At 41.0% G+C, this 15,645-nt stretch overlaps 2 protein-coding genes, 1 non-coding gene and 1 pseudogene across 3 annotated transcripts; 3 read left to right on the top strand and 1 right to left on the bottom strand.

Moving 5' to 3' along the window:
* The first annotated feature begins 1,449 nt into the window (after positions 1 to 1,449).
* LOC104420963 (squamosa promoter-binding-like protein 6) lies at positions 1,450 to 5,646 on the top strand. Its single transcript, XM_010032754.3, has 3 exons — positions 1,450 to 2,834; positions 3,437 to 3,573; positions 4,410 to 5,646. Exons 1-3 carry the CDS (start codon positions 2,179 to 2,181, stop codon positions 5,243 to 5,245), a joined length of 1,629 nt encoding a protein of 542 aa, XP_010031056.1. The 5' UTR covers positions 1,450 to 2,178; the 3' UTR covers positions 5,246 to 5,646.
* A 724-nt stretch (positions 5,647 to 6,370) lies between these two features.
* TRNAD-GUC lies at positions 6,371 to 6,442 on the top strand. Its single transcript has one exon. It is a non-coding gene; the product is annotated as a tRNA-Asp (tRNA).
* Positions 6,443 to 7,241: 799 nt separating this feature from the next.
* LOC104434371 lies at positions 7,242 to 10,352 on the bottom strand (annotated as a pseudogene).
* A 2,781-nt stretch (positions 10,353 to 13,133) lies between these two features.
* Positions 13,134 to 15,535, top strand: LOC104420953 (COBRA-like protein 4). The gene is made up of 6 exons (XM_010032731.3): positions 13,134 to 13,270; positions 13,378 to 13,457; positions 13,639 to 14,095; positions 14,350 to 14,497; positions 14,657 to 14,922; positions 15,019 to 15,535. The coding sequence occupies exons 1-6, from the start codon at positions 13,201 to 13,203 to the stop codon at positions 15,300 to 15,302; spliced, it is 1,305 nt and encodes a 434-aa protein (XP_010031033.2). The 5' UTR covers positions 13,134 to 13,200; the 3' UTR covers positions 15,303 to 15,535.
* The last annotated feature ends 110 nt before the right edge of the window (positions 15,536 to 15,645 follow it).

The following is a 15,645-nucleotide window of genomic DNA, read 5'->3' as shown; positions in this document are numbered from 1 at the left end:
AGAGAGTTGATCAAGTGTCGGATTTTCCAACAAGTGTATTGGAGAGTGTCGGACACGTGTTAGAATGTCCGGAGAGTATCAGTGTTTCATAATATGTAGCTTCATATAGTAGCTTGTCAAGTCACGGAACAATCAGTAATAATGTCCAACTACTACTTCGGTGTACGTTATCTAAACCTAACATTATGAATATAAACCATTCAAATTTGTTAATATTATAATCATGGAGACCGCATGCGATTACGTGGGTCGTGCCCCATTAATAGGACTGTAGCGATAATCCTTTATAAAATATTAGAGGACCCAAATCATAATTTTTAACCACATCCATCAATTTGGATGAAATATCATGAAAAAGCCCTTTTACTTGTAGAACCAATAGTGTCCACTAGGAAGAAACACTTGACATGTGTTGTGAATCATGATGTAGACACACACAAATAATTGGAGCTAGATTTCAATTTCAACAGGGGATGGGGGGACCGTTAGGTGGAGTTAGAAGTGAGGTTAATGATAACTGTGGGGCCTGTCTTCTTGATCCCAACATAATTGAGAGGTTGGAGTTGAGATTGACACTGCACAGAGATCCCCTGTGCATCACTCTCACCCTAGAATTCCTCTCTCTCTCTCTCTCTCCCCCTAATTTGCATGGAGCCTTGTGTATGTTTTTCTTGCTCCCAAGAGAGGGGGAATATTCTTTCTTTATTGTTTTCAAGAAGGATTTTTCTACTAATAGTATGGACCTTTTCCCATAAATCATCATTTAACACCACACCCTAGTGCCCTCTTTTTGCAGCCCCAAGGGATCTAAAAACCCGGCAGTGGATAGCTTATGCTGTTGCCCTTCTTTTTTGCTTCATTCCAACACGAAACCACTCTGCTTGCTTCCACCTATTCCTTTAGAAAGGCAATACCTATTCAATTTTCCTATTTACGCGAATGTACGGCAAGTTTTGTCCCCACACCGCATTCACTTAAGTTGTTCACCAGACTCAATGTGTTTTTTTTCGATTTGGTGAGTTAATTATGTCATTGAAGCGTTAAAACAAGTAAGACCGTGATTTGAACATGAGATTCTTAGACTCGTTACAAGACGTCTGGGTTTTTTGTCTCTCCTGCGATATGTTGTGCCACGTCCGATATCAATTTTTAAATTGGGGAACGAACAAATCAATGGTCTTAACGAGTAATTTCTGTTCAGGATTTGGGGTAACTGTCATTTAGGATTTGTCTTTTAGTGAGGATATTGCAAAGGGACCACTGTTAAGGTTTGGGCAGGGGAAAAAAAAAGGGTTTCTGCATATTATCTGACCAAGTGTTGGAGAGGAGATCAAGTTCCGTACTCTGTCTAAACAAGGCAAAAAGGAAGTTTAACTTCCATCATCTTGATTTGTTTACTCTCTCTCTCTCCTCTCTCTCTCTCTCTCTAGAAATAGCAACCACCATACTGATTTTCCCATGAAGCTTGGGGGACATCAAATATCTTTTCCCTGATATGCTCTCCTCAGTCTCCCAACCCTATGTTCCTCTCTCCCCGTCGTTCTCAGTCCTACTGTTCACTCCACAGTGCTAAAGTTCTCATCTTTTTTCTCTGATTTCTCTCTCCCTACGCCCCTCCCTTTCTTGCCGCTTTTGATAGCCTTCCCTCTCTCACCGTCCCTGTAATTACCTTTCTCGTTCTGTTTTCTTGAACAGCGGCAACCCCCTCTCTTCCTTTTCTCTTTTTTTTTTTTTTTCCTGGATTTATCTACCGTTCTTGGACTGGGCAGATACACTTTCTTTGGTCTGTTTCTTGATTAGATACAGCTTCGAGCTTTTTGGGAGCTTCTGTGCTCGATCTTTCTGACATGGGATGCTCTTTTTATTTCAGTTCGATGAGTAGTGTTTGTCTTTTCCAGTCCAGTTCTGCTTGAGGCTCAAGTATTCTTTGGTTAATTTGTCCGCTTTTGTTGGAGCCACTTTCTGTGCACGGGTAGTCACTTGACTGTTTCGTTACTTGGCAAAGGGAGTTCGAGGGGCTATTTAGTGCATGCCATGGACAGTCTTCCTTGGCGGAGTCTGATGTGGGTCAGTACGCATTGATTTCAACTAATCTCGAGTCTGTTCTCTCTCCATCTCTATCGCTCTCTCAATCCTTCTCTCTCTCTCTCTCTCTCTCTGACTGTCTCCGGTTCTCTTATGGAATCCTGGAGTTTCAATTCTGGGGGGAAGGGGGTTCAGTCAGATGGGACAATGTCATCATCTGATGCTCTTGCAAGGAGCAAAAACGCTTTCTTGGGTTGGGAATTGAGAACCCCATCTGGGTTCAGTAATAACGGCATGCTTGTCTCTGCCCAACAGGCAAACCATAGCATCAGTCCAGGTTTTGGTGAATTGGGATTTCAAGACATGACCAAGCAAGTCCCAAGGGATCCAATCCGGGATGTCTGGTGCCACAAAGCTGGAGGAGGAAGAGACATCAACTCAATCATGACCTCTCCAATCAGTTTCTTGTCCGATGAGGAGTCCTCAAAATTCACAAGCTTTGTGATGGACTCCACTAGTAGGGACTCATCACTCTTTGATTTGAAACTTGGGAGGTTTTCCGATAACAGGGACACCCCTAAATCCAGACTCCCGGTGTTGTCGTCGTCCGACTCGTCCACGCCGCTGAAGAGAGCTCGACCCGCCGGGGCAAATTTCCAGAACGCATATTGCCAAGTTTATGGCTGTAACAAGGACCTTAGCTCCTCCAAAGACTACCACAAGAGGCATAAAGTCTGTGAAGCTCACTCGAAGACTTCCAAAGTCATAGTGAACGGCAAAGAACAGAGGTTTTGCCAGCAGTGTAGTAGGTTGGTCTTTTTCATCAATCCTTATTTTCTTGCTAGATTTTCTATATCACTAGCATTCTTTTTCATTCATGGCACCACATCTGTACATTCAAGCATCTGGCTAGTATTTTGGCCTTTTGTGTTTACCTTTGCCTGATGTAGTTCTTGTCAGTGATCAAATAGTGCATTCATAACTCTGTACTTGTCTCCTTTCAACTCTTTTAACAGTTTGCTTTTTGCAGCATGAGCATGAAATGGACTTCTCTCGCCTTTGAAATTGATTTCTCTTGCTTGATCAAACTATTTAGCGTCAATTGCTTGCATCTGAGCTAAAAGAATGGAAGACAAATCTGACATTCGAATTCATAATTTGGTTAGATGCCACTCATTTGTGCAGTTGGAGGCCTTGTTTCTCACAAAAACTATTTTTTAGCTTTCTCTTCACTGAGATTCTGCAAAAGATAATTTCTACTGTAAAACTAAGCCAATCATTCAAAAATGCAATTATAAGAAATATTCCATAGGGCATCTCCACTTTGATCTAAATCTCTATGACTTTCCCTTGTCCAATTGCTTCTGTACTTTGTTGCTACTATAATGTGTTCAAGCTTTTGACTATCCAGGTTCCATTTGCTGGCTGAATTTGATGATGGTAAGCGCAGCTGTCGTAAACGTCTTGCGGGCCACAATGAACGTCGGAGGAAGCCCCAGAACGGCATTCACCCTGCAAAGGCTGGAAAACTCTTGCCCCCATATTGTGGTATGAGCATAACTTCTACACTCGAGAGTCTCAACTCTCTCTCTCTCTCTCTCTCTCTCTCTCTCTCTCTGTGACAAGTATTGCATGTCCATATCTTTCGCCTGCACAAATCCTCATCACATCATCCTTTATCTGATTGTATTATCCTTTCCTCATGGAGATTTTCTGCACTGGAGTCATCCTGAGAACACTCATACAATTCTGAATTCCACTAATGTTGACCTGAGCTGATGTTGTTTGCTTCGGAATTCATCAATAAATATTGGTTTCTCCTACACTTGTTTGCTTTGGAATTCATCAGGAAACATTGAATTCCACCGAGTGTAAAGTGCCATTGCTAGCTTTTTTTTGGATTAGGTTGCAAAGCTTAGCTGTGGCCTGAAGGTCCAGTAAACGGAATGTGGTGAAACTGATAGCTGTTAGCTGCAATTGAACAACTTATCCACTCTGCTATTGTGAGGAATTGATCCAAAAAATTGATTAATTTATTCCTATTGGAGAATAGATTTAGGACTTACTTTTAGGAGTAAAATATCTACCGACGACTCATTATCCGTGGGCACCAGAGATTCCTCTAAACACGCCTCCTATGAAGCCAGCAAAATTTCACAAGAGCAATCCATCCTTTTGATCACGCACTCGTCTGATTCCCTTGTCGAGATCAACTTGCGGGGCACCCTTATATAGTAGTGAAATATAGAAGTCTTTCAGGCAATGCAGTAAATGATTGTCGTTGACTTGCTTAGTAACACTGGTTCATTTCTGCTAATATTTCGGTAGTTTGGCTGCCTCTTGATTCTTCATAATGACAATCAATCTTTATGCATGGTTTCCAGGAAACAGGTTTCAAGGGAATGTGTTCACGACTGCGTCCTTTATTTGCCAGGACATACTTCCTAGTGGCGGCCATCTGCATCCTGAGAAGTTTAAAGCCAATGATTGGGGCAACCGTGTTAAAGCGGAACATGGAACTGATTATGGTACACTATCAGTGGTGCATCCCAGATCGCCTTTCCCCTCTTACGGCTTTGGAAAACAACTGTCTCCATTCCTTGATAATAGAGGTAATTCCGCCTCAGTGGGCATTTTCGGCGAAGCTAGCCGATTTCAGCATGAAGGACAAAATTCTGGTTCACGTTCCTTGTTTCCAGACCCCTTGGGGAGTGAAGACTATGGCATTTTCGACACTGAATCAACGGTTCAAGGATTGCCGGGAGTTTCAGAATCTCGTCGTGCTCTCTCTCTTCTGTCATCTCACTCTCAGAATTCTTCTAGCCAAACGTCTGGAATTCCCATGGATCAGTCCCTGATCATGCACGGCGGCCAGTCGCGATATGGCGTGGGCCCAGTGTCTGAAAACCTAATGGGCTTGAGCTCGCTCGCTCTGGAAAATGGAGGGTCAAGCAAGTTCCCTTCATCAGGAATCCATTCTGCAGAAGCAAATCAAGGCCCGATCCTAATCTGTGACAACGAAAATTCCAACTACGCAATCTCGGGTGGGTTTGGATCGGGTCTTTTAGATGCAAAAGACCATTTTCATTGCGGAGACAATGAACCTACAATCAATTTGCTTCAGCTGTCTTCACAACTTCAGCGCGTAGAGCATCAAAGACAATCATCCATGCACGTGAAGCAGGAAAACAATGCTTTCTCTTGCCTTCAGACTACTTAAATCTTCCAAAATGAACCTTAACGAAGTGGCAAGGCAGTACTACAACGTCCTGGTGTTTTTCCTCCCTCCGTTGGGTTCCTCAAAGTCCGTTTAGAATGCGAAAGGATGAGGCGAGATGTAGATACTAGCTCTGTCTATGCAATTCAAGTTTCTTCAAACTGACGGTGCCATACAACTGTTCTTTGAGTGCCATTATCTGGCGGCTAACTCAACCAGTGTGACTCCGCTCGTATTGATTTTCAGATTTCAGTTTCAGGGTCGAAGATTTTTGGATGGAACGTGTTCCACTTCCGTGGATGCAGACGATTTCATCCCCCCTGTTTTTCTGTTTCACTCACCAGTGTTGCTTATTTTATCTAATGGAAGTCAGCATACCAGGCATCTGTTGTTTTCTTTGTTAACTAGAAATTGTCTGTGCAAGTTTTCCAGTTTATACTGTGTTGGACCGTTCTCATCTTCCTGTTTCCTCATTGCATAGTCCTACGCACCAACGTTTAGCAAGACCTCACTCCCGGTTTGTCGGGCTTCTCGAGAATTAGATTCTCCATGACTAAAAGCCATCGAAGTTCTGAAACAAGAAGCACTACTGCCTAATCTGAGTACACCCCTTTCGATCTCTCCGAGTTTGCAGACCGAAATTTGTCACGCCGCACCTTCACTAGCTCGATTTTTGGATATCACGCGGCTTCATTCTTTCTCAACGTCCAAACGCTCCTGAGAAATGTCCAAGTCATGCCAGTGCAAGACAAGCTTCGGATAGGAGCGCGTCTTTCTTGCCTCATGGTGCTACGTTATCACTTTTCTCCCGGTCCTTCTCTTATATATGACATCCCATGCTGTCAACGCTTTTTCCCTTTTGCTTTCGAGACACTGCAGGAGCTATGCTGCTGAACTGAAAGAAAGGCAGTTCCTGACAATGACCTTTGTACCGTGATTGATTGCGGCTTCGACTTTAGGCCACGTCTGTTCGGTTAGAATCAAGATGCTGGCAGAAAGGAGAGGGTCAGTGAGGTGACCTTCTCGTGTGTACTTTCTCTACTGTGGTTGCAATCTAGTGAAAGGGGGAATAAGGCTAAGCACGGAAAAGAAACAAGTATGATGATTTTGCCCCTGCAAAGCATCAAGGTCGTTGTAGTATAGTGGTAAGTATTCCCGCCTGTCACGCGGGTGACCCGGGTTCGATCCCCGGCAACGGCGAACTTTTTTTTTTTTTTTTTTTTTTCCGTTGCGACAATTTCAAATTGCACCCACTAACTTGTGAGTTTAGTGATAAATATATTTCAAATTGGAAATCATCCGTCGACCAGTACCATGCTTATATCCTCAACATTTGTCAACTAATGCCTTGGTCATACCGTTAACATTGGCAAAGGAGAGAGAGAGAGAGCGAGCAAGATTAGGCTATGCTTGTTCAACTGAGCCTAGCATAGAAAAATTCATTTCTACAAGATCACCAGCAGAATAAGGAAATTGCATTTGAAATCAATGCAAGTATAATTTCTGAGTGATCGCCAATTTGCACGCATAGTAAGGTAAATGATTGCATGTACCGAATTAATCACGACCGTTGATTATGTCATCCGTGTTATGGAAAGCTGAGGAACTGTTACTGGGATAATGTGGAACATCTCAATTGTTAAAAGAGCCATTCAACATAGCAATCTCGACCAACGTTTCACCACATACAATGTGCATAAATCCCTTGGATTTTTCTGAATTGTTGCCATGACAAAAAGCAGACCTGAAAATTCCAACTTCAAAAAAATTCTTGAGGATTAACACTTGCAGAAAGCTACTCACCAAGCTCTAAAGCAAAACCTATGAATCGATATTAGAAAATCTATGACTCAAACCAGATGTTCTAGTCACCTGGATAGAGCTCACATGATGACGACGAGGGGGTTGCATGCGCTAATCTCCCCCCCTGCCCACCCTTTTTACCTATCAAAAGAATTAACTAAGAGAGTGATCTCAGGCTGAATAACGATCGAAACTCCTATTTCGCTGCTCCATTTGGTAATGCAGCAGATGCCGTTCCAGATGGGTTAAGCTCATCCCACACTTCAATCCATGTCGCCATGGCATCGGTCAATTTGAAAAAGTATTCATCGACCTTGCCGATTTTTGCCTTGACCTGCTTGGAGTGTTCGGCAGCATTTCTGGACGGTGGTGCAATCCTTAGGAAGGACGACAGATTGGAAGAAAGGAATCAGCTCTTCTTGCCAGTAGATTCCTTTATACTCTTTCCTGAGGTTGACAAAGGGATTGCTCGCTTTGCTGTGCCAGATGTAAGGCAATCCGGTCTTCACTTCCAAGCCTAGATGGTCGCAGATGACCCGCGATGCCAATGGAAACAAGAACTGGTACAGGCTTTTGGATGATACTGCAAGTCAATTACGTCTGTTAAGGAGTGATGCAAAGATGCACCAGAATGGGATACCCACGTAAACTTTGGGAAGTAGTCTTTGAATTGTGTTCTCAAGCTAGTTAGGGGAAGAAAACGCATATTGTGCTCGCCACTGGAGCATGTCAGGCAGATAGAGATTGGACAGATGTTTCTGTTAAGTATAGTAATTCGATCATGTTTTTTTCTAGTTCGATGTCAGAAATGATCCTAGAACACTCTCTATGGGTTTTCCGAATTGACTGGGTTAATACTAACCTGCAAGCTTATATTCAGAAATCAGTTTTAAAAGACTGTCTGAGAAAAGATTGAAATAAATCTCCTTGTCTTATGCTGCAGGAAAATGATGTTCAGGACACGTTCAAAACAGTTGCTCCAGTACCTTTGTGCACCAGCCAGCCCACATGTTGTCGTACCGCCCAATTGGCTGACCGTCACCGCCCATGAGTCCAAAGTACATCGCCGGACCGATCAATTCTCTGTTGAATGCTAGATTCATGCCACACATGGGGAAAAGAGTTCCTTTAGGGATTGTCATAACTGCATCTACATACCTGGGATTCGAATCGCATGCATCAGGTATCCAGCAGATATGCAATGAACTGAACTGCTCCGCTTCACTATGTCAAGAAGGGTGCAGATGTACCTTGAGTTTCTTTTGAAGAGGCTTAACTAGCCGGGTTGGGGCATCATAGTCTGGAATGTTCAACCAGAGGCCATGAGACACTGCAGTCAGAACACCCGCCTGAAGACTAAACGGGTATCCATGGACAAAGTCGGCACCGTCTCTGTAGGGATCATACAGCGCGTTGAAGAAAAACGGCGTCGAAGTTGTCGGGAGGTTCTTCATGTGCTGCTGGAGTGTATCAATGTCTTTTCCACTCAGATCTTTGGCAACCTGAAATAGACCAACAGAACTAAATCCACACCAGATGATCACAGATCCTAAATTGGGCAAGATCCAGAAGTCTAATTAAGCAGATGTTCAGAGAGGAGAATCCAAAAACATTTACTTCACAGACCGACAGAACTCAAACCGTGCGATTACTTGCGCGCCCAATTATCAAAAGGGCCCTAAGGCATGTTCATGAGTCAGTATCACACAGCTACATCTCTTGAGGATGGCGAGATCAAGCCGCGAAACCATCTCAAGGCTCGAAAACGGTCAGCCAACAATCAAATTCAATTCAGCATGTAAAGCAAGACGAGAAGGGAGGTCCAAAGTGTCTTTCTTCTCAAAACTAGCCAATTCATACTAGTTTCTCTAAATTGGTAAAGACGCAACAATCTCAACCTCTGCTAAAATTAAGCAAAACCAACAGAAATAACAGATCTAATCATAACTTCAGACAAAGACAAATCCAGCAACTTAATTCTATCAAAGATCAAATTAAACGATACCAAAACCACATCAAGATCAAAACTTTCCATCCCAAGACGCAGAACCCACATGCAAAAGCTCAACGGTGGCCCGAACCCCGACCGGGTTCGCTAGAATTCAGGCTGTCCGGTGAACACTTGCGAAGCAATCGTTGTCGATGGTGAAGATTTACTTCCTCCTGCACCGGCACCGTCCTTCAGGAGCAGCGCCGCTGGCGCCGCCGAGGAATCCGCCATTGCCGGAAAAAATCCCGGAAAGAGAGGTGGCGGGAAGTTCAGGTTACGAGATGGAGAGCTGGAGGGAGAGGCATTTGAAACGCTTGGAGTGGGGCACGTGACCAGGCACGTGAGTGAAAAAAATATGTTTGATGTAATTTTTGTTGATTCGTGGGCAAAAAACAGAAAAAAGAAAAACATTGAGATGAGAACAACTCTCTAATTAAAGTTCCAATAAACCATAATTACAAAAGGTCACGGAATATCTAAAACTAATAAGCAGGAAAAAGATGAGTAATTTGGTAAACTTTTGGATAAATCATAATTAGCTTAATTCCCTAAAAAAAAAGAATCAAAACTTTAGTTCAAATTCCAATTTTGTCCGGAAAATTTTTTTTATCTAAAAAAAAAAATCATTGACTTTCACTTCAATCTCAAATCTGTCCACATATCTAAAAATCACCACCGGTTTCTTCAAAATCATTAATGTTGGGACTAGTTAGAAATTCATTAACTAAACCCGTGTCTTTATCAATAGTCTTGCATTTGCATAAAATAATAACAGCCTCCAGACATTAATAATTTAAAAAAAAAAAAAAAGTAGTAGCGATTTTTGGGTGGTGGGCAGAACTGAGATTAGAGTGAAAATTTGAGGGTATTTTCTGAATAAAAGAAAATTTCAGGAAAGATTTAAATCTCTAAAATTTGGGATTCTTATTAGGAAATTAACCCTAGATAATGAGAAGGTGTTGCAAGCTTTTGGCGGAAGATTCAGGGTGGTGGTGGGAACCTCCGATGCTTTTGGTGGCTTGTGCTCGTTTGGATCAAGATCCTGAAATCTCGTAAGTTTTCTTGTGCAATGACTTTTGGGTCTTGGTTCTTGCTAACAAGGAGATCCTTTTGGATGACAATGAATCTAAGTCATGGATTCCAATGTCGGATTTTAAATTATCACTAGATTTTCACGATATTACGAAGCAATGACGCGAGACTAAGAATCCAGTTCCGGCGAGATTGGCCTTTCTTTGCCATAGGATCGGGTCCAAACCCAAAATATCCATTGTCATTAACAGATTTGAACACTTTGCGGTGAAAATCAAATGTCATCAATGCAAAATAATCCTTATTGGATTCAAATTTGAAAATCAAAACAAGGTTTGATATGGAATGACAAAACAAGAGATAATGTTTCTAGTGTAAAGCACACAAAACGTATTAAATGCAATATAAACATTAATATATATATATATATATATAGCTATAACTTTATAAAATTGCCCTTTAATTTTGTGGACGAGAAGAACATTAATCATCTTCTTAGGCTAAAACAAAGAAACTTCAATTGAGAACATTCCATATTTCATCCCCTCCTTTTTCCTTAGTTTCCCAAGAGCATCTATCTCTCTCTCTCTCTCTCTCTCTCTCTCTCTCTCTCTCTCAAAATCATTTCATCACATAAGTCAGATGTTCACAAAAATATTCTATCTTTCCTATCCTACAACATTTCCCAAGATATTCCTCAATGCTACCTTTGATCGTTTGAATTTTCAACTACAATAGAACTGAATAAAATATGATACAGGATTTTGCTATATCATATCAATTATTTGACAAATCACAATAATAAGCTCAAATATGTTCACATCATACCCTATACATTATTTGATACAAACAGCATATAAGTCTAAATGAACCTAATAAGCAGAAATATAAAAATCTCTCACAACATTATTCTCTAATTTATTTTTATTTTATTTTTCCTCTCTTTTTAAATTATTTTCTTTATTGTTCCTTTTTTCCCCTTCCATCATTGTTTAATAAAATTTTATTAAATAGTAAATTTATACCTAAAATAAAAAAATACCTAAAATATGTAATAAATATAAATATATATTATATTTATAGATCGAATTTATATTATAAGATGGAATTAAAGTCAAATATATAAATAAAAATAAGATTAAATAAAAATATATTTTTTTGTTATTTTGAATTTCTTATATTAAAATTCAAATATTATTTATATTAAAATATAAACTCAATTTTATTAATTTAATAAGTTGGTATTCGAAAAAAATAACTTTCTTATTATGGACATTAGAAATCTTATCCACATTTATCCAACTTTTACATTAAATAATTTTATCCGATCTATATCGTTTTATATCCAACTTTATCTTGTTCTAAGTAAAGACCAAACACCTGATAAGATAAATCATATCTTACCTCAAATTTTATCGTAACTATCAAATTTTATTTTACTCTCTCTCTCAAAATCATTTCATCGCATAAGATAAATCTTATTATTTTACACATTTCTCATCTTTTTAAAATCTTTATTTTACAATTTCTATGAACGATTTTATTAGCTTCTTCTCTCTCTCTCTCTCTCTCTCTCTCTCTCTCTCTCTCTCTCTCTAAATCATTTCATCACATAAGATAGATGTTCATAAAAAATTTATCTTTCCTATCCTACACATTTCCAGAGACATTTCTCAATATTTTTAAAAATCTTATGATTTTACAATTCAAACTTATGACACGATTTTATTACACTCTCTCTGAGTTTTTAAAAAAAAAAAATAGCATTTTTTTTTTTTACTACCCTTGCTCTCTACCAATTTCTTCACTACTGTTCCGAGACGGACAGGTGGGACAATGGGCTTTTGGACTTTGGGCCTCATCTTCTTTCCTTCGCGATGTGCAAGATGAGCCCAGTTAAACCAGAATGGGCTTAAAAAATGGCCCATGAAAGCTTTAGCAGTTAGCATGGGTCAAATGGACCAGATCTTGGAGGTTTACAGGTCACTTTTGCAACTGGTCAAATCGAAGATTCTCTCTGATCAAAAAAAAAAAATCGAAGATTCTCCCCGAACAGAAAGTTGTAATAAAGATGATAAAATACATGTGTTTCTTGCAATTAGCATGAGATCTGCATAACCCATCTAGAACTCGTTAATCATTGCATCTGACTGCAGCACCCAAGTGGGCTAAATTGAAGACAAAATCTTGTTTTGATGACTAAACCAACGACATCTGTCCAGTGATAAATTTCCAATTAGACCCCCATCAACCTAAAGTTGGTGCAGTTTCCATGCTGAGCCATCTTTGTGGAATTCTAGACAGTTGATGAGTCTTCATCACAAGGGGAGTTGAGGGGACCTGTTCCAGCTCCCACCTCACCCAGCAGCCAGCTCAAAAGTCTAACTTGATACCAGAAGCCAGAAGACCCGTGGTTAATCATTTGCTCGAATATGCCTGAGGAAGGTGAGGAGCTGTTTTCATTCTGTTGCTGAATATTTTAATCAAGAAGTCAAGTGATCACACCCGTTTCGTGTACTTTGTGCTAATGATATTCACACGTTACGCTCCCACGTCACGAGAAATTCACTTCGCATTATAGCGTCAGATGGTATGTGTTTAGGTAAAATTATGCAGACTCAAGTCAATACTCGTCATGTACTTTCTTTTTCTCCCTTGCCCTGTGGCGATGTACAATCACCTTAGGTACTATTCCGTTACGGTTTTTGAGTAGGCCAATGTGACACAGCTGCAAATAAAGAATTAGATTTGGCACTTCGCACTTTGCATCTGTCAAGAGTCTGTGAGAAGCCTACATCAATCAAAGGGAGTTGACCAAAGGGGCGATTATGATTCCAGACATTCTGATTTTAATATCTCCCGTGTGCTCCGAGTCGTTGATCAGCTGAGTTGACTTGGGAAAGTCTTAATCAATTGCAACAGACATATCATACGCAGAATACAAAGCATTAGTCAAGAAAACGACATTAATATTTCCCACGGTGTGCAACAACTCAGTAGGTGAGCCATCTTTTATAAAATCTCCAGTTTAAACAGCATAATTTGCATAAATTGTCAAAAACTGAATATTGGACCTGACAAATCTTCACTGTCGGCAATCTGTGGAAGCCAGGAACATTGGGAAACCTGAAGAATGGTTCGCAGAAGCAAGCTTCACGGCATTCTCCTTTCTGTCATATGTGTGATCCTCTTTTCCCATGCAGGTGAGCGGCTAATCTTAACGTGCTGCTTATGTTACGACATGTTAATCTTCTTCATGCTCGATTACAGGGATTTTGCTGACTTTTGTTTTGGCATGGCCTGATTGTAGGGGCTTATGATCCTCTGGATCCTAACGGGAACATAACAATGAAATGGGACATCATGTCCTGGACCGCCGATGGTTATGTCGTAAGTAATCATCTCCACCAGATCATGCATAAGATATACTGATAAAGTTGCAGGACACAACAAAATAGTATTGCCCAAATATAGGGAAACTTGAAAGATAGTAAGATTGTGACGCACTGGTCAAGTAAGAGACTTTGGACTAATACGTGCAAGCATTCTGGTTTTTTGTCGATGTTATCAGGCGGTGGTGACGATGACCAATTTCCAAATGTACCGACACATAATGAGCCCCGGATGGAAACTGGGGTGGGTCTGGGCTAAGAAAGAAGTGATCTGGTCCATGGTGGGAGCTCAAGCCACTGAACAAGGAGACTGTTCCAAGTTCAAGGGGAACATACCACATTGCTGCAAGAGGAATCCTACTGTAGTCGACTTGCTTCCTGGGGTACCTTATAACCAGCAGATTGCTAATTGCTGTAAGGGCGGAGTCGTGGCATCGTGGGGACAAGACCCTTCAGCCGCAGTCTCGTCGTTTCAGATCAGTGTCGGGCTTTCCGGTACTTCGAATAAGACAGTGAAACTGCCCAAGAACATCACACTGGCGGCTCCTGGAGGGGGCTATTCTTGCAGCCAAGCAAAGATTGTTCCATCATCGATTTTTTGGTCACCAGATGGTCGCAGAAAAACTCAAGCTCTAAGTGAGTCTAGTATCCATATTTTTATAGCTGAATTGAATAGTTCAATTAACTGAGGAGAGAAGAAATCAATGAAATCAAAAGAACACGTCGAAAGTTATGGCTTGATTGCTTAAAAACGAAAAATGTGATGCACTTGCTGGTGTCTGAAAGAGCATACATGAATTAGGACAGTCACTTCATCTGAAATTGCAGCATCGCCCATCTGAAATTTCGCTCGGATGGCGGACCATCTAATAATTTGCCGGGATTTGCAGTGACATGGAATATCACATGTACATACTCACAGCTGGTGGCATCTCAGCACCCAAGATGTTGCGTCTCCATGTCATCTTTCTACAACTCCACGATCACTCCTTGCCCAAGTTGTGCTTGTGGCTGCCAGAACAAAAACACATGCGTCGAGTGAGTTCATTTGCTATCTCAAAAGCATCGAATACAGAGATGCATTGACATTCCATTTATTTTGTCCTATAATTAAGTGCAGCACGCGATCTTGCATATGTAAGTTTGAGTTACATTCTAGTCCAGGAGGTACAAATTCTCACTCATCTCTTGATGCAGGAGCGCTCCAAATATACAAAGCATCGTTACACCAACAATCGACAATCCGATACTACAATGCACACAGCACATGTGCCCCATCAGGATCCACTGGCACGTCAAGACCAACTACAAAGAGTACTGGCGCGTAAAGATGTCCATCATCAATTTCAGCTACTTCGTTAACTACAATCAATGGACACTCGTTGCTCAGCATCCAAATCTGAACAATGTCACCCAAGTTTTCAGCTTCGTCTACAAGCCGCTCGTCCCATACAAATCCATGAGTAAGTCTCAGAGAAGAAAGTTTTGCTTCTGTCCTATGCATTTTCTTTGGGAAAACAGTCTTCGGCAATGTTATTTAACTGTAATATCTTCTACAGATGACACTGGCATGTTCTATGGGATTAAGTTCTTCAATGACCTCATCACGGAAGCTGGGCCGGAAGGGAACGTGCAGTCCGAGATCATTCTGCAGAAAGATGCTTTCACGTTCACACTTAAAGAGGGCTGGGCTTTTCCACGGAAAATATATTTCAATGGGGAGGAATGCATGATGCCGTCTCCGGATCAGTACCCGCATTTACCAAATTCCGCCCCTGGGAATCTATTTCCAGTGTCATCAGGAGCTGCCCTCTTGGCCATTTGCTTTCTAGTCTTCTGGTGACATCTTGATAATTTTAACGATTACAATGGAAGGATGACAAGAGTCTAGTACTGGTTTCAAGAGCGTCTGATTCAGAGAATTCAAATGGATGAAGATCCACACAGACATGATGGATAGTTATTATTTATTAGGGACATGTATGAAATTGATCTGGCTATTGTTTGATGTATAAATGAAAGATTGGGAGGCCGTTGTACACTTGTACGGGTACTAATGCGACTGTTTCGACAGAGCATTAGGTCATCAGTCGATGAGCTTGCTCCGAATGTTTAAGAATGGGCTTATCTTTCTATCATTCCTTTTCCTTGATGGAGTAAGTTCCAGACATGTTATGTCGCCTTCA

This window comes from Eucalyptus grandis, chromosome 2, assembly GCF_016545825.1.
Source record: "Eucalyptus grandis isolate ANBG69807.140 chromosome 2, ASM1654582v1, whole genome shotgun sequence".
Taxonomy (NCBI): Eukaryota; Viridiplantae; Streptophyta; class Magnoliopsida; order Myrtales; family Myrtaceae; genus Eucalyptus; species Eucalyptus grandis.
Note: the sequence above shows the minus strand (reverse complement) of the source record. Positions and strands in the feature narration are given on the sequence as shown.